The sequence below is a fragment of the Ciconia boyciana genome, chromosome 17 (assembly GCF_034638445.1).
Source record: "Ciconia boyciana chromosome 17, ASM3463844v1, whole genome shotgun sequence".
NCBI lineage: Eukaryota > Metazoa > Chordata > Aves > Ciconiiformes > Ciconiidae > Ciconia > Ciconia boyciana.
Window position 1 is genome coordinate 7,700,873 of NC_132950.1, and position 16,165 is coordinate 7,717,037.

At 42.6% G+C, this 16,165-nt stretch overlaps 1 protein-coding gene across 2 annotated transcripts in view; it reads left to right on the forward strand.

Moving 5' to 3' along the window:
• The window catches only part of TAOK1 (TAO kinase 1), a 72,071-nt gene that overhangs the window by 47,599 nt on the left and 8,307 nt on the right, over positions 1–16,165 (forward strand). For both annotated transcript variants that reach the window (XM_072882163.1, XM_072882164.1), the window contains exons 10-19: positions 339–420; positions 2,398–2,565; positions 3,429–3,632; positions 4,861–4,995; positions 5,581–5,817; positions 6,588–6,716; positions 8,341–8,544; positions 9,061–9,300; positions 12,990–13,202; positions 14,292–14,474. In XM_072882163.1, coding sequence (XP_072738264.1) covers positions 339–420; positions 2,398–2,565; positions 3,429–3,632; positions 4,861–4,995; positions 5,581–5,817; positions 6,588–6,716; positions 8,341–8,544; positions 9,061–9,300; positions 12,990–13,202; positions 14,292–14,474 — 1,795 coding nt within the window. The remainder of the gene's footprint in view (positions 1–338; positions 421–2,397; positions 2,566–3,428; positions 3,633–4,860; positions 4,996–5,580; positions 5,818–6,587; positions 6,717–8,340; positions 8,545–9,060; positions 9,301–12,989; positions 13,203–14,291; positions 14,475–16,165) is intronic.

The following is a 16,165-nucleotide window of genomic DNA, read 5'->3' on the forward strand; positions in this document are numbered from 1 at the left end:
AATTTGACAGGATTGCTGCTCGCACTGAGATATGTGGCTGTCTGCCTTTATAGGAAACTTCCCTTCCTCTTGAATTGCCCTGTATTTTTACATTCTTAAGCTGAAACATTTTGTCTGGAAGCTGAGGTTAAAGGGATCTACCTACTAATAGCGGTGGGCTTTGGCTTGACTAGGGACGTCAGAGGCTGTAGTATGAAGTATTGGGTCTGTGTGGTTTCTCCCCACTCTTTCTACTAGCAGTGTCCAAATGTGAATGTCTTGATTCCTTAATGAGCTTTGAAAATTAAACTGGGTAGTTAACTCAGATGTTTGTTTTTTTTTCTCTTTCCTTGCCACAGGTCTGATTATTTTCGAAACTTTGTAGATTCTTGCCTCCAGAAAATTCCTCAAGACAGGCCTACATCAGAGGAGCTTCTGAAGGTTGGCTTGCTTGTCCTTTTTGTTTTCCACGTAGTATTGAAAAGGGGCCATGCCCTGTGACGCTCTTCTGGCTCAGCTACCGTACTAGGTTACGGTTAACGATGCGTGCTCTGACCGTTATCCCTAACACCTTTGAGCCGAGGGTGCTGTGGAGTGTACCGAGCTGGCGGTCCTGGCTTTACTGCGCCTTCGCAGTGTCTCGGGCAGTTCCCCAGGTGACTCTCCAGCCAGCCTTGTTCTCATTGTAAAAGGACGCCCAGCAAGTGACACTGGATGACCATCAACTTGTTGAGTTTCAGTTTCTTAAGCTCAGTCTGTCCTTCCAGTGATTATAACTGATCCTGACAGAGCTGCCATGCATTAGTTAACAAATACCTTTCATTACTTCCCTCTTTATTCTATGCTATATATACCCCTAAAGGCTTTTTATCCTCTCCCATCACCTATGTGCTTTACACGTAGAACTGAAATTCGCTGTTCTAATAGCGTCCCTGGGGGAAAGGGAGCAGAGGAAAGCAGTTTTTATTCCCCATACTTTTCCTTGACATGAATAAGCCTCAGCCGTCTGCAGGTTTTCTCCTGCTTTATTTCTTAGCCTTTTTGGTTTTTTCTTCATTTGTGCTCCTGTATGCTGCAGATACTTGATTTTCCTTGCTCTAGTCTGGAAACAAAGCCAATGTGGTAGATTGTTGCAAAAAGCTGATGTGTTCCTAAGTGAACACAACTCACACAGAAGTTAGGTGTTAGAACTGCTGTATTGTAAGTGTGACTTTGGATTTCCTTTGTGGCATCAGGTGCTTTCAGAATTTTGCTAACTTGTCATTCTCTTTACATGATTTTGTGCTCGTGATATTATTTTGGGAGATTCTTATCCCAGCCACGTTTGTGCTAAACAGTGATTTTTCCAAAATTTTGCATTACTGGGAAATGGATGCTATTTATGAAGGTTTTACCATCACCTTTTTGCATGTTTTTACTTAAATGGTTCTGAGGACTTTTGCCTCTTTAAAAACTGTGTATTTAGAAAGTAAATGCAATTATCCAGTAAAGGTTTCGGTGTGGGTGTGTAGTCCTGCCATTTCAGAATTCTGCAGATTGGTTTTATTTTGAGTAATGCACTGCAATTAAAGAGAATATTGATGGAAATTAAACGTTTGTGAATGTATTCCTTCCATATCTATAGTCTGAAACAGCTGCATGCCACTTTACAGGGACAGGTAGGGGATGTGACATGTTGGAAAAGGCAATGCAGTTCTCCTAAGGAACAAAATGAAACTAGCGGTGGTGATAATAATGACTCATGCTTGCACAGCACATTTCATCTGGAGGCTGCAAAGGCTGCTTCTGACATAGATAGACAGGACTTATTTTACCTATTGGCAAAATGTAGCCACCTTTGCAGTGAAATGCAGTGAATATTTCCAAAAAAAGAGCGTAACGTGGCTAACTGTTCTAGGGCCGGGCTTGAAGGTTCACAGCCTATTTTATGACTTAGAGCTGTATGCTGAATATTTGATTCTCGAGCTTTTCTAAACAAGGAAAAGGGTTTTACAGTGCGAGTTAGCTGATGAGTTCATCAACATTTGGTTAGAGATACTTAACCAGTCTAACACCTTTAGCATTTATATGTTGTTTGTTGCTCTTCCCCCTTTCTAAACCACAAGTAGATAATGTCTCTAAATACCCCAATGGCCAAAGAAGTCTAGGTTTAAACTGAGCCCATTTTCATGGTTCGTGAAACCATTTCTGTTTTTTTTACATCTTTACTTTTTGGTGGATGTCTCCCATCAGAAAGCAATCATTCTGAAATCTGTCTGGATCATGAAGTCTAGAAATAGTGCCAGTGTAAGCTGTGAAGGTATTCTCCTCCTGCGCAGGGAAGAGGGCTAACAAACCCAAATAGAGCTCATAATTTTATACTCAAAGCATGCACGCTGGAGGCATTAGAGGTCACTCACCTATTTATGTGTCCTACAGCACATGTTTGTTCTTCGGGAGCGGCCCGAAACAGTGTTAATAGACTTGATTCAGAGAACAAAGGATGCAGTGAGAGAACTGGACAACCTGCAGTATCGTAAAATGAAGAAGCTCCTCTTCCAGGAGGCGCACAATGGCCCTGCAGTTGAAACACAGGAGGAGGAGGAGGTGAGAGAAACTTTGGATTTCATCACTGAACCAGAGAATGATGCTGTCATTTAAATAACCACATCTCAGATATTGCTGAAACGAACGGAGGCTGTTTACACACCTGGCTGTAAACTCTGTCTTCCTCTCTGTGCTTGGAATAAAGCTACCTCAAGGCACAAACAAGGACAAACAGGGTAGATGCCTAGTGCTGGCAAGAAGCTGTGCCATGTGTTCATGCTTGAACAGTTAGCTGCCGGTTCTATAAATCCTAGCTTTCTTTGCCTTTTTATAAGGCTTCATGTGGACTCTTTCAGCAACTGCAGTTAACCTCTGTTTTGACCATATGTACAAGGCCCTTGATGGTCTTCTAGTTTTGTCTGGAGAATGTTGTTCTGAGTCTTAAGACATAGAAATTTGTACTTGGTTTAAAAAACAAAAGTAATCAAGGAAATTAATTTGTCTTTTTTGGGCTGCATGCTGCAATCACCATGCAGAAATTGAGACTCTCTGGGTTGCAGTTCTCTCATATACAGAAGGGAACTGTGCGAGGTGCAGGGTCCCAGCTGAGCACTTAGATGATGCTGGTGTCAGAACAGTTCCTGGTGACACGCAGTTGCTGATAGATGATAGAGTTCAGCTTGTTAACAGGCTCGCTGTTGAAAAGAATCTGACATCAGCCAGTTAATCTTGACAAGGTTGATTCTTTCTCTACCCAGCATCCCACAAGAGAAATGTTTCATGGCAATGCCTGGAGGGTGGGAACTGCCATGACGTGGCACATAGCTGCCTTTAGAAAGGAATGGAATGAACATTTCATTTCGTAATGTCCATAGATACAACTGTGATGGATTTGGATTTTCTTATTAATTCCTTTCTCCTAGGAACAAGATCATGGTGTCGGCAGGACAGGAACAGTGAATAGTGTCGGAAGTAATCAGTCCATTCCTAGTATGTCTATCAGTGCCAGTAGCCAAAGCAGTAGTGTTAACAGTCTTCCAGATGCCTCAGATGATAAGAGCGAGCTGGATATGATGGAGGGGGACCACACCGTGATGTCAAATAGCTCTGTCATTCATTTAAAGCCGGTAAGCATTGGATTTTTACTGGATAACTTTGAAGGTGTAAAATGGGAGAGGATTTGGTTGGCACGATGACGAGAAGTTGAGTGCTTCCTGTCCTAAATCATTATCTGCAGGTTCTAATATTGCGTCCCAATATATTAATGTGAGGTGGAGACTTTAGAAGGTTGCTGTTAAAAATCATTTATTTCTGTTGATTCACCAAAAATTATTTCACTAATTGCACTGTTTCAAAACTGGTTTGTTTTACCATGAGGAGTTGGAATGGCAGCTTGTGAATAGGTTTATTTGGTAGATGCCCTTAACTTGCAGAGCAATGCTCCATGGGACAAAAGGATGTGAGAGTTCCCCCTTTTTACCTCCTTGTTAGTGAATTCTTAAATGTAAGACCCTCAGTAGTGATTGAAATCTGTTCCTGAAGTACACGGCTTCCCAGCACTTGACTTGAATATTTGATTAATGAACAAAGATGCACAGAAAAAGAAATGCAGCACTCTGGCCGTGGCAAGCTGTGAAACCACTTCCCCTGCTTTACCTCTGCATGATGAAGGATAAAACTGGGGAGCATCTCTCTGAACCATGCTGCTCTTGCTATGGGGGGGTTATCACACCTTTTCTCAAAGCAGTAATGTTTCCCCAGCTAACGATGGGTGTGTTTAGAATGTTCTGTTCTTTGGCCAGATACGCAACAAAGATGCGGGTATTTCCTTGGGGAGTGAGTTAGTGTATCATATCTAACTACTAATCGCTCTGTGATGAATGACAAACTCAAAATAAGAATGTGGAATACACCGTGATGAATTTCAAAATTTGCTTTGAGGTATTTCTGTAGTGGGCGTAATGAAAATCTTCCTCTGTCTTTCAGGGTTACAAAGATGTTGTTTTTGTCTTTCAGACTTGATATAATCTACTTCATAGCTTTTATGTTTTGTTGAAGTAAACTGTTTAACTCAGTTTTCAGTTTTCCATTTATTTTTCTCATTTTCAGCTTTAATTAGTAATTTTCCTCCTAGTAATAAAAATGCGCAATGAAATTTCCAAAAGCAAGGATCCTAGATCAGAGCTCTTGTTGCAGTATATTCCTTCCTCCAACTTACTGGCAGGAGGATCTTTCAGGGCTGCTAAATGTAAAATGTTTTTTCTTCCTTTTAAATGTCTTTTGAACCAGACCAACATAAAAATCTTTAGTAACACAGGTTCTCTTTATTCTCTCATATTAATATTTGCTGATAAGGAGGAAGAAAACTACAGAGAGGAATCAGATCCTCGAACAAGGGCATCAGAACCCCAGTCTCCTCCCCAAGTATCTCGCCACAAGTCTCATTATCGCAACCGAGAGCACTTTGCTACCATACGCACAGCATCGCTGGTATGTTAAGGTTTTTATTTTGATGAAGTTGTATAGGAAGGGATGCCTTTGAACATAGCGCTATGAAACTACTTAGAGCTGTTAGGATTTCATCAGAATATGAGCTATCCTCATTGACTGAGATATTATCACGGAAATAGTTTAATGTAAGTTAATAAAAGCTTAAATGCAACACCTGGGCAAATGTAATTTGTGTATATTAGATATTTTCAAAACCAATGTGCCTAGCAGAATGCGGGAAAACAGTTTATAGTAATAAGCTGGCTTTTATTTTCATATGCATATTATGTATATTTGTGCGTGTATGTGTGTATGTATGCACACTGATATTGTAGTGGCTAAAAAGATATTATTTAGTACCAACTTTATAACAATTGTACAGTTTTTCTGCTGGAGCCCATGTGAGCTTATCTTCTACAGCAGAATTCAGTTTTTAATCTGCTCTGCTGCCATTAGCACACGTGCTTTTCTTTACAAGAGAATCATATTTCTTTACTGAATAGTTTTCTTTTGTGGTCTAAAGACTGACGAAAAGCAGATTAACAAGCATTAACTTACTTTGGCCTGATGTGGTTATCTTCCTAGGTGACAAGGCAAATGCAGGAACATGAACAAGACTCTGAACTCCGAGAGCAGATGTCTGGCTATAAACGTATGAGACGGCAACACCAGAAGCAACTGATGGCGTTGGAGAATAAATTGAAGGCGGAGATGGACGAGCATCGCCTCAGGTTGGACAAAGATCTTGAAACACAGCGTAACAATTTTGCTGCAGAAATGGAAAAGCTAATTAAAAAGCACCAAGCAGCCATGGAAAAAGAGGTAGGAGATTACGGTTTAGCAGACCAGTCTGTATTTATTAATTACATTGAATTGTCCACTTCCCCTCACTGATGAAGAGATGACATTGTAGTCTCTTACATGTCTGTTTTCAGGAGCCAAGCAAATTGCTAATTAGAAAAAGGCTAATACATCACCTCCTTACACTAAGGGGTTTATGTAACTAGAGGAAAGGTATGTCCTTCATCACAGTGCGTTATACTAAATGTTAGTATACTGACCCCAGAAAAAAATACTGTAAGGGTTTTCCTTTCTTTTACCATGTATATGCTGTCAATAACTGCCTGCCATCAAGGGTTATGGAGGCAGATTAGCCTGCAGAGAAATGTGCCAGCTACGCTTAAATGTTCACCGTCTAGTTGCTTATGGATATGGGGGGTTTTTATGCTTTTAAATAATTGATAATGAAGTGGTGCTGCCTACAGCAATTGTTATTGATTCTTTGTTCATCTTGGATCTCTCGGTGGAGGGCTAAGGATATAGTTTATCATAAGGTGTTGACTTTGTTAGGCAAGACTAGCTGAACAATAAGGTTGAGGAAATGAGGCACTGAAAAAGGACTCCAGCTGGGTGCATTGATGGGGGGATGGAATGAGAAGAGGGTGAGGGCAAGCTCCTGAGACTTGTGCTTACTCAGAGTCATGGTGAGTATCGTGGTGATCGTACCGTGAGTTCTTCATCTTGGGGCTGAAATGGAACGTGAGCTGTAATCCTTTGGGACTCAAACTGATTTGCTGCTGGATTTGCTGTAGGCTAAAGTGGTGGCCAATGAAGAAAAGAAGTTTCAACAGCATATTCAGGCCCAACAGAAAAAAGAATTGAACAGTTTCCTGGAGTCCCAGAAGAGAGAATATAAACTCCGTAAAGAGCAGCTGAAAGAGGTAACTCATCTGTAATGAGAAATGTGAATATAGTGCAGTGTATGATACAGTGCGAGAGCGGTGAACATTCAGAAATAAAAGTGCACTGTGTGCAGGAGATCTTTTGCTGGATTGCAGCAAGTTCTGCATTTCATGAACAGTCCTGTACGTACTGTATTTGTTTCATATCTTTGACCTTAGAGTAAGAGGGTTTATTTATATATGGGCACCTATATGTTTATCTTGTGAAAGTACAAACTTCTTCATTGTTTAATATTACTTTTTACCCAGAAACATGCAAATTTGGGAATCCTAAGGAAGGAAAAAAGGTAGTTTAGTAAAGGTCATGAGCATTTTTCTCATACCTTGTTGCTGCAGATACTGACCACGCACTGCAGCAGTTAGTGAAGTTTCTTTTCACTTAAATGATATTTCTGTAGCAGCAGCAAGAAAAGAGAGCAGTAAAGATGACCTGCAGATTTTTTTTTAATTAAAATATCTGTAAAACACTATTTAAATTTAATGGAGAAAGCTGTATAGTAGTTTAATAATCACTGTATTGTAGTGAAAATCATGACCTTTGTGAAATGCAGAGAAACTGTAGAATCAAACTTCCTGATTCTTTTTGTGGAGTGGCTGAAACTGTAAGCACTATAAATAATTTTTTTGAAAGAACCATTTAGTGCTCAACCATCAACTTGTGTGATGCAACTTTGGAACTTGCTCCAAAGGGGAATATTCCCAAACATAGACATTTCCCAGGAGAAAAAAAGGCTAAAGAGCAGCAGAGCCAAGAAAGATCTAACAAAAACTATAGTAGCGTGGGCTCTTTATAATAACATAGAATCTTTTTCTAAGTGGGCAGTAGATCACAGAGCACCAAGAAACAGTGATGAAATACAGAGGAGTTCTGTCTCATACTTAAGTTGAAATGCATCATGACAAATCTAGTTACTGTATGGGCATTTCTAGTACGCAATTCAAGCAAGCAGAGTCTTTTGCCAAAGGTGCTTCAATCTGTACATTTAATTTAATACAAATATGGAAATGGTGGCCTTACGTTTCACCTCTGAACTTCTTTATATTGTTTTTGTAAGTTACGGAGTCTCAGTGAGCAGCCCTGCCTTGATGAGTTACTTAAAATGTGTACGTGTTCTGATCAAGCAAGACAAATTTTCTGATGTGCTTCATGTGGCCGGAGTTTTGTATGAACAACGTATGTAAATGAGTAGGATGACAACACTTTCCTTCTCTCAGTCCTTTGGGAGCCTGTAAAAACATTTGTCAGGCAGTATGGCAGGACCTCCAAGTGTCTTTGTTTTCAGTGGCAAACCATCATTTTTATGTTTTGAGCTAACATATATGTCTGGAAACTGTCGACATGAACCAGCATTTTGACGGGTTAAAATGGCCAATGCAAAAAAAAAGTTGTAGTTAAATTTGCTCCACTGTGAATTGTCTCCTGGTGTTCCCTTAGATATGTGGTATGATGCATTTTTGCAGAGGCTGGGATGGTACCAGCCATGAGAAGACAAGGTGGAACAGCTTTGTCTGAAACATAGTTTATTAGGCAGGTCCGTCCAGTTGTTCAGGGCCAAGGAGCTTAATGTGACTATTCCACATTTAATTACCTTGCTGTTATCAGGAGCTGAATGAAAACCAGAGCACTCCAAAGAAGGAGAAGCAGGAGTGGCTCTCCAAGCAGAAGGAGAACATCCAGCATTTCCAGGCAGAGGAAGAAGCCAACTTACTGAGGCGTCAGAGGCAGTACCTGGAGCTGGAGTGTCGCCGCTTTAAGAGACGGATGCTCCTTGGCCGCCATAATCTGGAGCAGGACCTGGTTCGGGAGGTAAGGGAATAAGCAGAGATGAGACCTGGAACCACCTGTGTAAAACGTATCTCGCAGGAGCACCTGCCATCCAACTCCAATCCCACTGAAGTGTTAATTACCACATTTGAAGTTTTTTGGTAAAAGAATGGTTCGCTATGTTTTGCAACGCCATCTGGTAATCCCTGTGGTATTTAGGGGATCATGCAGAATCCAATGTTCAGATTAGTGCCCTATTGTGGGAGAATTGTTAGATCCAAAAAGTCAACAGACACAACAGTGACAGTTCTTTCTAGAAAATGCTTACTGCAAATCCTGTTGAGCATCTAGAACAGGAAGAAGAAAAGTGAAATGAGGAAGGAAAAATTACCGGTGGCAGTGCTGTCTGCTTCTGATAAGACGTAAAAACTCTGTGCTCTGTCCTCAAATGCCTTGGAAAGAGAGAAATGCCCTTGTGAACAAAGTGAAATGTCACGTTGTGAACGGAAATCCAAGTAAGTACAAAGAATCTAATAATTCTCTCTGTCCTCCTGTTAGGAGTTAAACAAAAGGCAGACGCAGAAGGACCTGGAGCACGCCATGCTGCTGCGTCAGCACGAGTCCATGCAGGAGCTGGAGTTCCGCCATCTCAGTACCATCCAGAAGATGCGCTGTGAGCTGATCCGACTCCAGCACCAGACCGAGCTCACCAACCAGCTGGAATACAACAAGCGCCGGGAGCGGGAGCTGAGGCGTAAGCACGTCATGGAGGTCCGGCAGCAGCCCAAGAGCCTGAAGGTACTAAGTGATGTAGGAGCTCTGGACGTGAGCTGCTGGTGGTGGTGGAAAAGTGGTACATTACAGCTCAGTTCTCATTTGCAGTATATGCAGGTCCAAGGTATTTTGAAGCTCATTAATTTGAAGAGGTGTCTCATTCTGTAATGAATACCTTTTTTAAAAAGTGTCGTATTTGTCAAGTTGTGTAACTGCCAGGGTGCAACTGCAGCCCTACAAGCACCATACGTATGAGCCATAGCAATGGTGATCAGGGTTGCAGTGTATTGTAGGCAGGCCATAGCAGCACTATTCCCTCATTTTGTTTGAAAAGCTATTGTTCTCAGCAATGTTGTGGTAGTTTAAAATGCATTTAATCTTTGCAGTGCCCTTTTTCCCTCTCTTCTTCCTCCTACACCATTTTCTGATCCTTTTCTCCCTCCATATACAAGAAGAAAATCTATTTTTCCATAATGAAGCAGTGTCATTTACAAAAAAAAAAAAAAAAATGCTTTGCCTTGTTGTGTGCATCAAAATTAACTGCACTATCGGTCTTGGCTAGCACACCTTGTTATTGTTTTTATATTAAGGCTGCTATGCTAGCAAGTGTGGGGGGAAGAGAGAGATACCAGCCAACTGCAGTGTCCTCAGGAAGCTCCTAGCACTGACCTTTGCTGCGTTGTGCTCTCATGGGTTTCTCCTGCTGCCCTTGTAACTGCGGTGGCTGACCAGAACTATAGGGCCTCTGTAATTGAGGTTCTTAGTGTTTTCATTGTAAGCCTTCACTTCATCCAAAGAAGTCCAGTGGTTTATTCTGAAGTGTCTGAGAAGGGAGTATAAGGCCTTTCACAAAGCTGCCTGGTACATTTCCTTTGAGGAGGCAGACTTCTTCTCTCCACCCAGTGTTCAGCTGTGCCAGTAACAAAATGAGTGTATGGCATACTGAGCATGGGGTTTCTTTGTTGTTCTAGGTCTTTCCTCTTTGTGATATTTCCCATCTGACTTAGTTTTCACCACCTGCAAGTTATCTTCTCATAGAGAAAATAAACAACTTGAAAATAGAACTTCAGGAAAAAAACCAACCCCGATTTGTCAATATTAGAATAATATTAAAATAGTGAAAACCTAGCTTGTGAGAACAAGGGACCATCTGATCGCTGTTGAGAATCTCCAAGGATATAGTGTATAAATAGCTGATGACTTCACAGGGAAGCTGCGCTGCACTCTGAGCTGAATAAAACTGAAGCAGCTGTATTAGGTTGATCCTTCTGAGATTAGCATGAATGAGTTCTGCCTCCCCAAGGTGACGCGGTGCAAACACAAGTGGGCAGCATGTCCGTTCTCGTTCCCGTGCTGGCCGTCGGGACAGCAGGATCGGCGGTCTCTCTGGGCTGCAGAGGCTTGGCTGCCCTCTCACCTCTGCAGACTCTTCAGCCCCTTCCCTTTTCCACTGAGGACGGGGCTGGAGTGTTTTGCGGGGAGCGTGGAAAGCTTGCGCTTTACTTTGTGTGGCTGTTCTGCGATTAGTGAAGGATTTCAGGCTTGAGCTGTCAATCCAGCACCTTTGCGTACACCCAGTGCTAATAATGCAGCCTGCTGGACAACCATTCGGTTTGTAGTACAATCCCCTGTTTATCGAGACTGTTCCCTAGTATTAACTCTTCTCTTGCTCTTGACTAATGCAGGCAAGTATTCTTATTTGACTATTTGTTCAGTTTTTCTCCTCAGCAACGTTCTCCCTCGAGGGCGTGTGTTTCAGGCTTTCCCTTTGTCATTTAGGGAGGTCCTTTGTCCTGAAAGCAGACTTTTAACGGTCAGTGTCTGTTGCCGCTATTACAGCACCAGAAGGACCGATAACTAGAATTCACCCTTCAGTGAAAACTGCTCTGTTTTTATTTCGAGTGTGTTAATTGTGATGCAAATACCCTCTTGCTGGTATTTCACAATACTAGGTCAAAATGATCTTGTCAGAAGTCTGACTGGAAATCTTACCACTCCCTTCTGTTTCCTGTTGTTAAAGCCTTTGGATTGGAAGCCTGTAAACAGAGTCTGGTGTCCAAGCGAGACTTCACAGAAAGTGAGGACAAAATAGATTGCTAGTGTTTTGCTGTGACCAGGTCCCTGATGGGAATGTGTAACCTGCTGACACTTCCTTTAGGGGCAGGGAGAAACAACCTTAAAGGTTTCCTGGAGGGAAATAACTTGCTATGAATTTAGAAAGGGTAAAAGCAATGTATTCCTCTCCACGATATATGTTTTGGTTTGAATGAAGCCCATCTTTGTCCTATTTTCTGCATCAGATTGGCAAAGTGGAATTGTTGGTTTATGCAGCAAAGCATGCTGATGTCTAAATTGGGCTGGATATATTGTCTGATTCCACTGCATCTTTCTGGGTAGCTACAAGTGCTGCGCTTATCACCTACCCTGCTGAGCCTTGAGTTAGTGCCAGGAGCAGACAGTGGAGGAGCTGACGGGAGACATGCACATACATGTATCTGCCTTGCTCGTTCAGATCCCAGAGCTCTTCCAACTTATTCAAGGGACAGGAATCTGTTCCTATGCTCTGTTCCTGCCACCGATGCTTCAGGATTTGACCATGGTGGCTGACAGTGGGAGTGGCCCCGAGTATATACTGACTGCCCTGATGTGGGGGTTTAGGGGTTGGTTTATTTGTTTTTTCTCACCATGGTGAGCATGACTATCTGTCAGTTAACCACCATTGCTCATCACTTCTGGGTTTTGCTTAGTTAGAATTATCCCTGCCAGCCTTCCTGTGGAAAGATACAGGGAATTCTGGAACACCCTCCTTTTCAGGGTCTTAAAACACTTAGTAGATGTTAATCCTTACAAGCTGCTCTGGAGGCAGGTAAGGAAGGTGAAAGAAAGAAATAATTAATTTCCCCAAGGTCGTACAGCAAAATCCAATCCAGATACACATACCTTTTCCAGGATTTAAGTCTCCCAGCCCTGTGTGCAATCACAAAGTTATGTCTAAACAGTACAGAGATGCTAGCAAAGTGCAAAGGGAAAACTCAGTCTCCAGTAAGCTTCCACTGGGACTGGGGAATTGTTTTGTTTGCTACACTAGCACAATGCTAATGTTGCTTGTGGCATACACCTTCAAGCGTCTAATCTTTCCCAGACATTTTTTGAGTATCTTCATGAAAACCAGGCTCGTAATATCAAGGGTTAGAATACATCTTATCTTCATCAAACCCTCAATGGAAAAAGCATTGCTCTTTTTCCCTGTCCCTTCCCATGCACCAGATCTGCTTCTTTTCATAACATTAAGTGCTGTTCATATATATGTGCCATACAAGCACAGTCATGTGTAAGTATGGCTTTTGGTGCTAATAAATATTAGTCCTGTCCCTCAAGAACTTTTCTTGAAAAGCAACACCCAGGACTGGATCCAGTCCAGTGACAAATGTGAGGCTTTTTGTGCAGAGACAGCTGTATTTAGGCTGGAGCTTTGTTATAGAAGTGTCTGTATTGTAATTGTTTTGCACAGTAGCAGTGTCAAAGCAGCTGCAGCAATAGTCATTGCCTCTTGTGTATTTTGCTTCCCTCCTTGCACTGTAGATGTTAATATACATTTATGGATTCTTGAACTCATATCCTTAATGTAATCCTAAATATCCATTTGAATGGATATTTCTCCCATTTGAAACATGCTGTTTCTTTCTTTGTTTGTGTCCCCTCCATCTTTCCAGTCAAAAGAACTACAGATAAAGAAGCAGTTTCAGGATACATGCAAGATCCAAACCAGACAGTACAAAGCACTGAGAAACCATCTGCTGGAGACCACGCCAAAGAGTGAACATAAAGCTGTCCTCAAACGGCTCAAGGAGGAGCAGACCCGGAAGCTGGCTATCCTGGCTGAGCAGTATGATCACAGCATTAATGAAATGCTCTCTACACAAGCTGTGAGTCGCCTCCGAGGGACCCAGGGTTCCTCAGCCAAATAGGGATGTTTGCATTTTAACCAGTCTGTATCCTGACAGCAGGCTATCTGCTTCCCTGCTACATGTGCCATACCCAGCACAGTCATTCCTCTGTATTTAAAAAGCAGCATTCAAGTGCAGAGGAAAGAGGTATTACCCCCTTCCGGCAGGTTGAAGTTGAAGCTGCTGTTGCAGAGATGCAAAGTGATGCATCTCTGTGGCCAGAGGACTGCTTTTGCATGAAGTTTGACAACATAAAAGTCCCTGTTAGAGCATCGTTAAATAATGTGCAGCTTGCTGTCTTAAGTCATTTAGGTTTTGATTTGTCAATGATGCCAACCAAAGCATGTCCCACTGGTGGAAGATGCTCACTGAGTCATAGAGGAGTCCAGAGTTTTGACTGTAAATCTGAAATAACGTTAAAAGAGTTGTGAAAGTTCTGTGATTCCTTCTTTTAAGAGATTCCTTCTTTAAGGAATGACCACATGAGCAACGCTTTGAGTCCTTGCTGCAACTGAATGTGCAGTTTTCTTTGCACTTCCTGCATATTGTGTCCTGCTCACATCACTCTGTACAAATTTGACACTGTGAGGCAGGGGTAGCTGGCTTAATTTATGCATGGGAAGGTTAAAAGTTCAGTATCATATTGCTTTTATGTCATTATATTCTTTCACCTAAAGTCCTGCATTGGCAGGGATATGGACTTAAGTTTCCTGTGTACAGGTAATTGGTTAATCCAGTTGAAGAGAGCAAGAGATCTTCTCTTTGCCTCTAGCAAAAGGAGAGCTGTGGATGTTAGCACCTCCAGCAGTCTGGTCTCTGCAGTATGGATCGTGGTTCCTGAGGCGCTACCGCTCATGAGCATCACTTGCATCGGTGCTGTGGGCTCACTGTCACCAGTCTTTGTCACTATAGGTCCTCTGTTCGGTGAAACGAAGTATAATAGAGACCAATTGTATTGCTAAGAAAACAAAGTCACATCCCATTCTCTCTCCCTCCTCGCAGTCCTCCCCCAGAGTGTCATGAGTGGTTACCCCATAGTGAAACATCTCTATTGTCTGTCTTTCCCAGCTGCGTTTGGATGAAGCACAGGAAGCAGAGTGCCAGGTTTTGAAGATGCAGCTGCAGCAAGAATTGGAGCTGCTGAATGCATATCAGAGTAAAATCAAGATGCAGGCAGAAGCCCAGCATGATCGGGAGCTGCGTGATCTTGAACAGAGGGTATCCCTCCGTCGGGCCCTCCTTGAGCAGAAGGTAAAATGGGCAGGCGAGCATGATTAGCACATTCCATATTTCAGATCTTAAATTGCACTGTACTTACCAATAGAGAGAGAAATTGCTTTTACCTTGCTGTATATAGTAACACGGATCATTTGGGTATTTGCCTCTCTGGGATGATAGCTCAGTGACACATAGGCTGAACTTTCTGCCAGCTCAGCCATCCTATGTGAGCAGCTTCTGGCTGGGATAGAGCTGCTTGAAGCGTGCCAGAGGGAGCCGTGCCTCTCTGGGCAGAAGGGAAAGTGAACTGATCTTTCTGTCTCTGAGCTGCAGATTAGCTTCCCAACTCATTTAGAGGACAGGCAATAACAACCTAAAGCTGGGGGGGCTTTTGGAATTTGCATAGTATCGGGAGTAGGTATCTTGGGGAGGGAGGGGGGTAAAATGTATTTGAGACCCTGTGTTTTATGGTAATATTTTATTGCAGATCTGCTCCATTTGTCAGTCTGTGGAGACCAGGCTGCAGTTTCCCTATGAAATTATGCTTGTTATGGAAATGCTGTAGACAGCAGCATTTCCAAAAGCAAACTGAAGTAGCCAGACCCACAGGCACGAGTGACCTGCTGCTCCCTAGATTTCAGCTTGTAGTCGGCTATGTGTATTAAGGTGCTCCTTGTTGAAGTAGGCTTTTCTATGCAGTGCCAGACACGTGGTGTGTATAGAAATGTGAGTGGCCTAAACAAACCAGGAGAAGGGTAATGCACCAGTCAGTGAAAGGAAATACACAATCAGCCTTCCTCCTGCACATTTTTTCCCCTTTGATTTGCCCTGTGGGTGCCAGCCATCACCATTCACGCAACAGTTCCCAACTTTACTGATCGGCGGTTATTAAATTAGGGCAGTTACTCTGTGGCCTCGAGGTTCTTCACACTTAACTTCTCCCAGAGGCCAACAGATTGATGCTGGGCTGATAGAGGGCCCTTGTCAGAATAAAACTGCTCCACCTCACGGTCAGCCGAGGAAGCATCTCCAAGAAGACAGTACAGTCCTGTTGTGCTGTGGTCTCCTGCAAGTAGACTTGAATCTCTGGAAGTAAGTGAATTTGTGAAAACAAGAGTTCCCGTGTGGCCCTCGAATGTAATAGCTGTCTTTAGACCCCATCGCTAGTTATTTTGCTCCTGTCCGGAAGAGGACAGCTCCTGTCACAGCCCTGCATTTGAGTGTATATTTACGCTGGGTGTGCATTGCCCTCTGGTGGCATCATCTGACGAGAGATCTGGGAAGAAGTATGCCACAGCGAGCCTGCTGCTGGTCATTGCTCCTTGTCTGTGGGAGCAGCATATATTGCATTGCACAGTGTTATAAGTTCAAGTGAGGCCAGTGACTTAAGGAAGCGCACGTCAACCAATAATAACGTTGTATAGGTCTTTCAGCGTGGACCAGGATTGAAGTCTGTGCATAGAAAGCCGCTGCAAAGCATTTGGCATCAGTAATGGTGATAGGAAGCTTAGTGCTGCTACATTGTAGGAAAAAAAAAAGATAAAATTAAGACCTAGCATAATTTTTCCGTGTGTATTTGTGTGCCCCGTGTGTCCCTATGTGACTACTGCGTTAGAATAGCAAATGATTGGATGGTCCTTCAGTTTCCATAGGTGGGAGCCTTTATTTAGCGATACCTGCAGTGCTAGTGCGTTGCAACTCACAAAGTCATGGACCAGCGATGA